Consider the following 12,821-nt stretch of genomic DNA (forward strand, 5'->3'; position numbering starts at 1 on the left):
TGACTATAGGAGCAAAGAAAACTAAAGAACTATTACTTTGGTCTTGAGAAACAAATATATCACAGAGATTCAGTTAGTGTATACCGTATCCACTTCAGGTGGTCTTTTTATTTTATTTTATTTTACTTATTTCATTTGAGACGGAGTCTCACGCTATCACCCAGGCTGGAGTGCAGTGGTGCGATCTCGGCTCACTGCAAGCTCTGCCTCTTGGGTTCACACCATTCTCCTGCCTCAGCCTCCCGAGTAGCTGGGACTACAGGTGCCTGCCCCCATGCCCGGCTAATTTTTGTGTGTGTGTTTTTAGTAGAGATGGGGTTTCGCCATGTTAGCCAGGATGGTCTCGATCTCCTGACCTCGTGATCCGCCTGCCTCAGCCTCCCAAAGTGCTGGGATTACAGGCGTGAGCCACTGCACCTGGCCTTATTTTATTTTATTTTTGAGATGAAGTCTCACTCTGTTGCCCAGGTTAGAGTGCAGTGGTGCAATCTTGGCTCACTGCAGCCTCTGCCTCCTGGGTTCAGGCGTTTCTCCTGCCACTGTGCCTGGCTTCAGGTGATCTTGATTTGAGTATTGTCTTCCTGTGTCCTTATTAAAATAATCTTGAGCATAGAACTTGTCCTCCTATGTTAGAACTGTATCAGAAGTTCTCGGGTGATGGGTGCACCAAAATCTCACAAATCACCAAAGAACTTACTTATGTAACCAGATACCACCTGTTCCATGATAACTTATGGAAATAAAAAAAATTAAAAAAAAGAAAACTATCAGAAGTAATATCAGGGCCAGGTGTGGTGGCTCACACCTGTGATCCCAGCACTTTGGGAGGCTGAGGCAGGTGGATCACTTGAGGCCAGGACTTTGAGACCAGCCTGGCCAATATGGTGAAACCCCATCTCTACTAAAAATACAAAAATTAGCCGAGCGTGGTGGAGCACACCTGTAGTCTCAGCTACTGGGCCAGCTGAGGCAGGAGAATCGCTTGAACCCAGGAAGTGGAGGTTGCAGTTAGCTGGGATCGTGCCACTGTACTCCAGCCTGGGCAACAGAGCAAGACTCTGTCTCAAAAAAAAAAAGTAATATCAACTTCAATGCAAAGATTTTTTAATCTCCATGATCTATATCAATAGTCTAAAATACAGATTATTATGGGACCTTGGGAAAGAAACAGCCAAAAACCTGGTAATTACGTAGAAGAAACAAAATTATAGGCCCCGTTTTAATTTATTCTTTTATGGTCTCCCAGTATTTATATAAGGAAGAAAGGTTATATTTAGCTTTAGCTTCACCAGCTCATATGGTCTGTTATGTCGTTTTGTGTTTATTAAATTTACTAGGGCTAACCTATTATTTCAAATCAGATTATGTATTAACTCCACGAAACTATTCCTCAGTTATTTGTTGCTTGGTTTGTTCCCCCTTCCTCAGCCATAGAATAAAGAGGGGCGACATCACCATTTTTCAGGTTCTTTGATGCTGCTTTTCTATTAGTCCCCTTTATGTTCCTCTTCCAACAGATTTAGCCCCTCCGGCAGTGTTGTTCCCTTGACAGAGAGACACAGAGCCAGAAGTGAGTCTCCTGGGAGAATGGATGAGCCTAAGCAACCCAGCTCCCAGGTACGGAGTTGTGGATTTAGAACTGCTGTGGTGGTTGGAGGAATTGCTATTGTGTATGAATAGAAAATAATGAAAAAGGAAAGACGTAGGAGAGGTAACAGTGGCCCTGTTAAAGAAATACTGTATTTTTTTTCCCTGAGGGTAGCAGAAGTTTAATATTAAAATTATAAAGAGACATCACCAGAAAGGAAAATTGCAGACTGGCATTTCTACCAAGCATAGATGCAAATATTTTGAAAAGAACATTAACAAATTAACACTGATAGCTGGTTTAACATTTTAAAATTAATCATTGTAATCTGTTTCATTAATAAGGAAAAAGTGATAAATTACATGTGACAATTTTGATAGATACAGAGAAGAGCAATTGGCTAAAACTCTTAGCAAACTAGAAATACAAGGGAACTGGCCGGGCGCGGTGGCTCACACCTGTAATCCCAGCACTTTGGGAGGCCGAGGCAGGTGAATCACCTGAGGTCCGGAGTTCGAGACCAGCCTGACCAACATGGAGAAAACCCGTCTACTAAAACTGCAGAATTAGCCGGGCATGATGGCACGTGCCTGTGATCCCAACTACTCCGGAGGCTGAGGCAGGAGAATGGCTTGAACCCGGGAGGTGGAGGTTGCTGTGAGCTGAGATTGCGTCATTGCACTCCAGCCTGGGCAACAAGAATGAAACTCCGTCTCAAAAAAAAAAAAAGAAAACAGTAAAGAAATACAAGGGAACTTTCTTAATCTGATTGAAAGTATCTATCTAAAAAATCTATAGAAAACATCTTTTTTTTTTTGAGATGGAGTCTCGAGTCTCACCCTGTCGCCCAGGCTGGAGTGCATGGAGTGCAGTGGCACAATCTCGGCTCACTGCAAGCTCTGCCTCCCGGGTTCACGCCATTCTCCTGCCTCAGCCTCCCGAGTAGCTGGGACTACAGGCGCCTGCCACCACGCCCGGCTACTTTTTTGTATTTTTTAGTGGAGACGGGGTCTCACCGTGTTAGCCAGGATGGTCTCGATCTCCTGACCTCGTGATCCACCCACCTCGGCCTCCCAAAGTGCTGGGATTACAGGCGTGAGCCACTGCGCCCAGCCCAGAAAACATCTTAATAGTAAATTATTGAAAGCTTCCCTTGTGTGATTGGAAATGAGACAGAATGCTACCACCACTTCTACCCAGCTTTTTATTTGTAGTCCTAATCAGTACAATAAAGCAAGAAATACAAATGTATAGCGTAAGGATGACAAAGAAATAGAACTTTTGTTATTAGTAGACAGCCTGACTTGTTATGTAAAAAATGCAAAGTGAAATACTGTATTTGATTACTTTTTTTTTTAATTCTTGCTTGTGGGCCTGCAGGAAAATACACTTTTGGTGTCAGCAGAGTTTGGGAAATATAAAAAAGTAAGATTGTGGAACTCTTTCCTGATTATAATAACCATACTGTAGACCTAATAGTAATAAAAAATAATCCCAGAAAACTGCATACAGGTAATTTAGGACCTGGAATGGAAAGTCTGATTTTTATACGTGTGCGTGTGTGTGTGTACATGTGTACTGTATATACTATAGTATACACACACTATATATACTATGTGTAGTACACACACACACAAAACACAGTTACCAAGTTACTGATTTATAGCATTTTATTTATATGTGTGTGTGTGTGTGTGTGTGTGTATATATATATTTTTTTTTTTTTTTTTTTTTGAGGCAGTCTTGCTCTTGTCACCCAGGCTGGAGTGCAGTGGTGTGACCTCGGCTCACTGCAGTCTCTGCCTCCTGGGTTCAAACGATTCTCCTGCCTCAACCTCCTGAGTAGCTGGGATTACAGGCGCCCGCCAGCACGCCTAGCTAATTTTTGTATTTTTAGTAGATAACAGGGTTTCACCATGTGGGCCAGGCTGGTCTTGAACTCCTGAACTCAGGTGATCCGCCCACCTCAGCCTCCGAAAGGCTTACAGTTGTGAGCCACCGCGCCCGGCCTGCATTATATATTTGTAAACAAATTGCTTATGATTTTTTTTTTTTCTGAGATAGGGTCTCACTCTGGTTGACCAGGCTGCATTGCACTGGTGTGATCTCAACTCACTTTAGCCTCAACCTCCGAGGTTCAGGTGATTCTGTCACCTCAGCCTCCTGAGTAGCTGGAACTACAGGTGTGCACTACCATGCCCAGCTAATTTTTTTGTGTGTTTTTAGTGGAAATGGCGTTGCACCAGTTTGCCCAGGCTGGTCTCAAACTCTTGGACTCAAGCAATCTGCCTGCCTCAGCCTCCCAATTTGCTGGGATTACAGGCGTGAGCCACTGTGCCCAGCTGCTTACACATTTTTATGTGTGTTTGCTATTTCATGTACTGTGTCTTGTCATTTATTTTCTTCTGAATATTTTGTTAGACTAAAACATTCTAGAAAGGATAGGAATGATGGGTTTTTTTCTATTTTCTTTGCAACTCTCCTTAGCAACTAGTATGAGTAGTTGGTTGATATTTTTGTTTTTTTCTCACAGGTCTGATTGAATGATTTTTTTTAAAGCTTATGAACTCACCAAGTAGAAGACAATAAATTGTGAACATTTTTGCCTTTAAAAAGTAAACACTGTTGAATTAAGATTACATAGCTCATGTTTCTAGCTTCTGCATTACACTGATAGTATCTTGTCTAATTTTTAACTAAACCACTGAATTATTATTACTTTTCTTTTTAGACGGAGTCTGGCTCTGTCACCCAGGCTGGAGTGCAGTGGCGCAATCTTGGCTCACTGCAACCTCCACCTCTCTGGTTCGAGCAATTCTCCTGTCTCAGCTTCCCGAGTAGCTGGGACTACAGGCACATGCTACCACGCCCAGCTAATTTTTGTATTTTTAGTAGAGACAGGGTTTCATCATATTGGTCAGGCTGGTCTCAAACTCCTGACCTCAGGTAATCCAACCGCCTCGGCCTCCCGAAGTGCTGGGATTACAGGCATAAGCCACTGTACCCAGCCTAAACCACTGAATATTTATTGTGTGCACGGTATAGTAATAGCAGTAAGACATTGTTACAAACTACGTTTTTTAGTTTTGATAAGATGTTAGAGAAAATATTAGGAGCTTGGAGGAAAGGTAATTTCGCTCATATTATTAGGGCCCTTTTTCTCCTCATCTCTCAAATATGGTACGATAACAATGCAGAGGAGGCTGTTAAGCAGATATAGGCATGTGTCACTAATGGACAGTATATTCGGAGAAATGCTAGACCATTTTGTCATTGTGCAAATATAGAGTATACTTACACAAATTTAGATGGTATAACCTACTGCACACCTGGTTTATATAATATATCCTGTTCCTCCTAGGCTACAAACCTGTATAGCATGTTACTGTACTGAATACTGTAGGCAGTTATAAAGTAAATATTTGTGTATCTAAACATAAATTACTAAGTATCATAGTAAATATTTGTGTATCTAAACATAGAAACGATAGTGTAAAAATATTGTATTATAATCTTATGGAAGCATGGTTACATATGTGGTCCATCATTGACCAAAATGTTATGTAGTACATAACTGTAAATTCAGTAATGAGACAGACATTACAACTTAATGGGAGCATAAGACAGACTAACAAATACACACAAGAAAACTGTAAGACTCTACAGTATAAACTTCAGTAATAGTGTTGTGGGACTAAGATTGCTTAAAAGGCAATGGAATAATGAAATCGGTGTCCACTTAAGGAAAGTGTTGTCAAGATTTTCTTTTTTTTTTTTGGAGACAGGATCTCGCTTTGTCACCCAGGCTAGAGTGCAGTGGTATGATCATGGCTCACTGCAGCCTTGCCCTCCCTGGCTCAAGCAGTCCCCTCACCTCAGCTCCTGAGTAGCTGGGACCACAGGCATGTGCCACCACACCCAGTTAATTTTTTTTTTTTTTTGGAGGCACAGGGTTTCACTGTGTTGCCCAGGCTGATCTCGAATTCCTGAGCTCAGTGGTGGCGCACACCTGTAATCCCACCACTTGGAAGACCAAGGTGCAGTCCTCCCACTTTGGTCTCCCAAGGGGTGGGACTACAGATGTGAGCCACCACATCCAGCCTCAAGGATGTTTTAAATGCAGTTTTTAAATAAGTTAGGAAGGGATAATTTATTCCATTTATAGATGAGATAGGGATAAGAATTAGAATTCTGTAAGAATATTTACCTTCTTGAAGCAAAAGGTACAGACAGGCTATAATGAAATAAGAGATAAGTAAGATTGTGGGAGATTATATTAAGGGTAATATATATGCCTTAATGGATATGAAAGTTTAATATGGCAAGTCTACTCACCAGTTTTTTCCCCCTACTACAGAGAACTACAACAGGGCAAGGACTTACAGTAAGAATGAATATTGATAGATTTGAAGAACTTCCTGATTATGGGGGTGATTAAACTGGAACACACGCATAAAGTTACTCTTTTACTTAAAAACATTCTGTATCTTTTTCTATGACATGAAGATTAATATACTTGGCCTAATTTTTCAAGTGATTTACAGTCTTTTTAACCCAACTTTTCCCACCACTCATCAGCTTCACTGTCTCAAACAGATAGACTCTCCCTGTGTCAGAACCACATTAAACTATTTCTCTTTCTGCATCTAAAGTCTGAATGCCTCGTTTCTTTTCAGGTGTCTGGGTTCAGCCAAGGCCCAGCTCCTAGTTTTATCTGTCCTAACAGCTCCAGTCCTCTTTGATTTTTCCTTTTTAGGCTACTATTATAGCATAGTACAATACAATTTTTCCTAATTCTCTAGACTCAATATATGTTGTTCCTTTTTTATTTACATTAGTTTTGTGTCTCCTATTAAACTGAAATCTCCTTGAGAGCAGAGACCACATTTTCTTTCCTCTTTTTGTTTTTGTCTTTTGACAGTTTTAGTACCAATAAGTCTTTGTTTATTCATTGTATTTTCCCAGGGAAAGGAGAAGGGAAGGAAGGGGAAAGAGTCAGCCTGTGTTACAGAATGATTAGAAAATGGGCAAGGAAGTACCCAGTACAGCAAAATCAACCATCAAATAAACACACCCCAGCGATGGGGTCACCAATGCCCAAAGAGGCTCTGTCTCCTGCAGTTCAGGAATGAGGGGAAGGGACCAGGAAAAGAACAGACAGGTACAGACTTTCCTATCCTCCCTTCCACCCCATAAATTCAAGATTTCACATAAACCTTTAGTTTCTAGTGGTAAACATGAAGTTACATTTGTTCATCTCCTATTAAGCAATCTTGTGGCCACTTTGACATAAATTTCTTACACCTGTATAAAAGTTCTTGAGTGACTTGGATATAAATTCAACATTTAGGCCGGGCGCAGTGGCTCATGCTTATAATCCCAGCACTTTGGGAAGCTGAGACGGGCGGATCGCTTGACATCAGGAGTGAGGTTCAAGACGAGCCTGGCTAACATGGTAAAACCCCTTCTCTAGTAAAAATACAAAAACATTAGCCAGGCATGGTGGTGGGTACCTGTAATCTCAGATAATTGGGAGGTTGAGACAGGAGAATCGTTTGAACCCGGGAGGTGGAGGTTGCAGTGAGCCAAGACCGTGCCATTGCCCTCCAGCCTGGGCAAGAAGAGCAAAACTCCATCTCAAAAAAAAAAAAAAAAAAATCAGCATTTATTCTCTTTCTTGGCTTCCTGACCTCACTTTCTACATGGAAAGCCCCCAATTGCTTCTCTCTACTTTAGGATTAAAGATAAGGTAGGTTTAATCCATCCAGAATCCAGCAGTGTCTTAAGGGTTTAGCATGAATCACATCAAGAAAAATGGTCTTGACTCAGGAGATTGGAAACAAGGGATGGGGGTTTCCTAGCTTCTTCAGGATTTTTGCATCAATCATTTCAGAGTTGTGGAGATGCCCTAAAAATTAAATATGTGTATGCGTGGGTGTGTAGATTTTCTTTTGGGGGTCAATGGAAAAGAGGGAGAAGGGTAGGAGACAAATTTTTAGGACAGAAGATCTGGCCCAATAGGTAATAGGGAAAGGAGAAAATAAAAGAAAGGATGGTTCAAGATCCCCACTTTTAAGAAGAGGGCTCCCCAGTCTAATGTTTCAGATTTTTCGCCAGGTACAGAACCTTCTGTCAAAGATGCTTTGGCTATTTTTCTCTCAATACAAAAAGAAGTTTGTAAACAAACCCCAGAAGAACACAGAGAAGTAATTTGCAACTATCGGCTGGGCGAGGTGGCTCACACTTGTAATCCCAGCACTTTGGGAGGCCCAGATATGTGGATCACCTGAGGTCACGAGTTCGAGACCAGCCTGGCCAACATGGTGAAACCCCATCTCTGCTAAAAATAAAACATTAGCCGGTCATGGTGGTGAGCGCCTGTAATCTCAGCCACTCGGGAGGCTGCAACAGGAGAATCACTTGAACCTGGGAGGCAGAGGTTGCAGTGAGCCGAGATGATGCCACTGCTCTCCAGCCTGGGCGACAAAGCAAGACTGTCTCAAAAAAGAGCATGGAGAAAGACCAGCACGTTATATTTAGACAAACTAGGCCACCTAGCAATCACCAACTCAGTGAAGTCCTACAAAGCCCAGACAAATACAGTAACTAATGGGGTGTGGGGGAAAGCATTTAGGGGAAACAAGAACACGGGATCAGACACACTACCCAAGTGTGTTTTATTGCATTTGAGAGACCACATTTTCTTATCTTTGTGTCTCTGACGTTATCTTCTTAGTGCCTGATTAATAGTTGTTTTATCTCTAAGTAATTCTAAGTAACTAAGTTTACTTAGTAGTTGCCCAATAAATAGGCACCTACTAAATAGGGAGTTATTTAGTTACTTGTAAAATCCTTAATTTTGGAGATCTTTCAAAACCATTAATACACCAAACCAAGTGACTTTTTAAGGCCCTTCAGTTAACTTTGGGTCTGTGGTTAGTAACTGAAAATTAGAATGGTAGAAGGCTTTGAAGTCCATGTCAAGAATCTAGACTGATGTTTGTTTTAGAAAATATGGAAACTTTTCATTTATATGGAGTTTTCATATAAATTATATGGAATAATTCATTAAGAAATAGCTATTGAACCAGGCACTGATCAAAATCCTAGATATTTGGCAATGCAGAATGTCCCTGTGCTTACAACAGAGTTTACAATCTAATAGGTAATTGCCAAGTGAGAGGAATGAAATAATCCACCTCTTGACAACAGAGAGAACCATGAGGTAGCCATTTTTGCCTTTGCTTCTTTTTAAAGTTTAAAACAAAACTACAAAAAGTATATTGCTGCCATTGACAAGGACCCAATCTACATTTTGTGGTGTTTGTTCTATTGCAACTTCACTGCAGTAATTTTTTGGATGAGACTGATCATAATGTGTGATGTTTATGCTTACAGTTTATCACTGATTACTAAAATGCATTTACTTTCTGCATGTGGACAATACTGTATGCTATTACCTTCCTTAGAGTTGGGGAGATTTCTTTTTTTTTCTTTTTTTTTTATTATGCTTTAGGTTCTAGGGTACATGTGCACAACGTGCAGGTTTGTTAACACATGTATACATGTGCCATGTTGTTGTGCTGCACCCGTTAACTCGTCATTTACATTAGGTATATCTCCTAATGCTATCCCTCCCCCCTCCTCCCACCCCACGACAGGCCCCGGTGTGTGATGTTCCCCACCCTGTGTCCAAGTGTTCTCATTGTTCAATTCCCACCTAAGAGTGAGAACATGCGGTGTTTGGTTTTCTGTCCTTGTGATAGTTTGCTGAGAATGATGGTTTCCAGTTTTCATCCACATCCCTACAAAGGACATGAACTCATCCTTTTTTATGGCTGCGCAGTATTCCGTGGTGTATATGTGCCACATTTTCTTAATCCAGTCTATCATTGTGGACATTTGGATTGGTTCCAAGTCTTTGCTATTGTGAATAGTGCTGCAGTAAACATACATGTGCATGTGTCTTTATAGCAGCATGATTTATAATACTTTGGGTATATACCCAGTAATGGGATTGCTGAGTCAAATGGTATTTCTAGTTCTAGATCCTTGAGGAATTGCCACACTGTCTTCCACAATGGTTGAACTAGTTTACAGTCCCACCAACAGTGTAAAAGCATTCCTATTTCTCCACATCCTCTCCAGCACCTGTTGTTTCCTGACTTTTTAATGATCGCCATTCTAACTGTTGTGAGATGGTATCTCATTGTGGTTTTGATTTGCATTTCTCTGATGGCCAGTGATGATGAGCATTTTTTCATGTGTCTGTTGGCTGCATAAATGTCTTCTTTTGAGAAGTGTCTGTTCATATCCTTCACCCACTTTTTGATGGGGTTGTTTGATTTTTTCGTGTAAATTTGTTTGAGTTCTTTGTAGATTCTGGATATTAGCCCTTTGTCGGATGGGTAGATTGTAAAAATTTTCTCCCATTCTGTAGGTTGCCTGTTCACTCTGATGGTAGTTTCTTTTTTTTTTTTTTTTCTGAGACAGAGTCTGGCTCTGTCGCCCAGGCTGGAGTGCAGTGGTGCAATCTCTGCTCACTGCAAGCTCTGCCTCCCAGGTTCACGCCATTCTCCTGCCTCAGCCTCCCAAGTAGCTGGGACTACAGGCGCCCGCCACCACGCCCAGCTAATTTTTGTATTTTTAGTAGAGACAGGGTTTCACCATATTAGCCAGGATGGTCTCGATCTGCTGACCTCATGATTCACCCTCCTCGGCCTCCCAAAGTGCTAGAATTACAGGCACAAGCCATTGCGCCCGGCCCTGATGGTAGTTTCTTTTGCTGTGCAGAAGCTCTTTAGTTTAATTCGATCCTGTTTGTCTATTTTGGCTTTTGTTGCCATTGCTTTTGGTGTTTTAGTCATGAAGTCCTTGCTGATATCTGTGTCCTGAATGGTATTGCCTAGGTTTTCTTCTAGGGTTTTTATGGTTTTAGGTCTAACATTTAAGTCTTTAATCCATCTTGAGTTAATTTTTGTATAAGGTGTAAGGAAGGGATCCAGTTTCAGCTTTCCACACATGGCTAGCCAGTTTTCACAGCACCATTTATTAAATAGGAAATCCTTTCAGAGTTAGGGAGATTTCTTAGGGTATTGTTACCCTCAAGATTATAAATATGAATTTGTAATGTTTAATAATAGCTAACATTTATTCAGCACTTTAGTGTATTAACTCATTCAATGCTCAAAGCAACTAGTGAGGGGATGCTATTACTATATTCACTTTACAGGTGAGGAAACTGAGGAATAGAAGTGTTAACTAACTTGCTGCAAGTCACACAATAAATAGAACTCAGATTTGAACACAGGTTCCAGCATCTTTAATTGCTATGTAATATTATGCATTCATTGCGTAATATTTTAGGACCATTGAAGGTCCTAAAAGTTACCATTGTATTTAGAAAAAAGAGTACTGTTGGCCGGGCACGGTGGCTCAAGCCTGTAATCCCCGCACTTTGGGAGGCCAAGGCGGGCAGATCACCTGAGGTCGGGAGTTCGAGATCAGCCTGACTGACATAGAGAAATGCCGTCTCTACTAAAAATACAAAAAATTAGCCGGGCACGGTGGTGCGTTCTGTAATTCCAGCTACTCGGGAGGCTGAGGCAGGAGAATTGCTTGAACCCGGGAGGCGGAGGTTGCGGTGAGCCGAGATCGCACCGTTGCACTCCAGCCTGGGCAACAAGAGCGAAACTCCGTCTCAATAAAAGAAAAAAGAGTACTGTTACTGTGTTCAGTTCTCATGAGACTCCTCTAAAGCTGGCAAATCATATGATAACCTTTGTACCTTATGGATGAGAAGACAGCCTTAGAGAAGTTATTCTGTTTTGTCCTTGGTCACCCAAGACCTTTAGTGGGATGATTCCTCATTCTTTATGTGAACTCAGTTTTTATTATCCAGGGAAATGAAGCAGAAAGAAATATTAATATAAAACAAATAAAATAATCTTAAAACCTCAGTCTTAGTATTCAACCCTTGACTTTACATGCTGCTTCCCAAACCTGTTGAGAACTGCCTTTATTGGAAAGGCTGAATAGCACCGTCAGCATAGGAAGGGACAAAACACATTTAGAAATTAAAAGGGCACAAGATCTTCTATATCTTAGGGGGAAAAGTACGGGCACAAGATTAATTGCTAACTAGATGAATCTTGCTTCAGTTACTCCGGAGTCAACTTTGACATTTTCTTCTCTTTGCATTGGTACTTTATCCTTTGTTAAACGTATAATTCCCTCCTAGATATTTAAAAAGGTTTTTATTCCCCTAATATGACTTCAGAAGTCAGTCATTATTAACTCAGGGTAAAAAAATAATTTCTGATTGATTTTTTAAATATAGAATTTTGAACAAGAAGCATTTCTAAATCCAAAGTTTTTTGTTTTTTTTTTTTTTTGAGGTGGGGTCTTGCTTTATCACCCAGCCTGGAGTGCAGTGGCCTGATTACAGCTCACTGCAGCCTTGGCTTCCCAGGCTCAAGCGATCCTCACACCTCAGCCTTCCCAAGGAGCTGAGACTACATGTGTGCACCACCACACCCAGCTAATTTTTTATTGTTATTTTTTGTACAGGTGGGGTCTTGCTGTATTGCCCAGGCTGGTCTCAAACTCCTAGGCTCAAGTTATTCTCCCACCTCAGCCTCCCAAAGTGCTGGGATTATAGGCATGAGCCACCACATCTGGCCTTAAATCCAAGATTTTTAAGTAATTATTGGAAGGAATATGTTCATACTGCCTCCCAGTTTTCAGATAAAAGAAACCCATACCCTCAGACAGTTTACTCTGAAGTCAATTAAACTTTAATAGTCTTTAGAGTGCAAATAATATGTTCATATGATACTGAATATTTTACATAAAAAGGAATACTGTCACCTACAAATTGTATACATTTTTATAAAGCTAGCTACTGCTAGATTAAAATCTGGTATTAATGATAATGTCACAATTTATAATATGTTGCCATTATATATTCTATACTATCTGATATAATAAATGGTAGCCATTAGCCACTTGTCACATGTGGCTATTTAAATTTAAATTGTAATTAATTGAAAGCACTTACAATTGTAAAAATTACTCAGTTGTATTAGCCATAGCAACTCAATAGCAACAGGTGGCTGGTGGCTACTGTAGTGAGTGGGGTAGAGCATTTTCATCATCACTGATAGTTCTGGCTGAGTGTCGTGGCTTACACCTGTAATCCTGGCACTTTGGGAGACCGAGGTGGGTAGATTGC

At 40.8% G+C, this 12,821-nt stretch overlaps 1 protein-coding gene across 3 annotated transcripts in view; it reads left to right on the forward strand.

Moving 5' to 3' along the window:
• The window catches only part of ZBTB37 (zinc finger and BTB domain containing 37), a 35,739-nt gene that overhangs the window by 3,819 nt on the left and 19,099 nt on the right, over positions 1–12,821 (forward strand). For all 3 annotated transcript variants that reach the window (XM_063627354.1, XM_063627355.1, XM_063627356.1), the window contains one exon: positions 1,518–1,617. In XM_063627354.1, the coding sequence (XP_063483424.1) occupies positions 1,518–1,617 (100 nt within the window). The remainder of the gene's footprint in view (positions 1–1,517; positions 1,618–12,821) is intronic.

This window comes from Symphalangus syndactylus, chromosome 12 (genome assembly GCF_028878055.3).
Source record: "Symphalangus syndactylus isolate Jambi chromosome 12, NHGRI_mSymSyn1-v2.1_pri, whole genome shotgun sequence".
NCBI classification, from domain to species: domain Eukaryota; kingdom Metazoa; phylum Chordata; class Mammalia; order Primates; family Hylobatidae; genus Symphalangus; species Symphalangus syndactylus.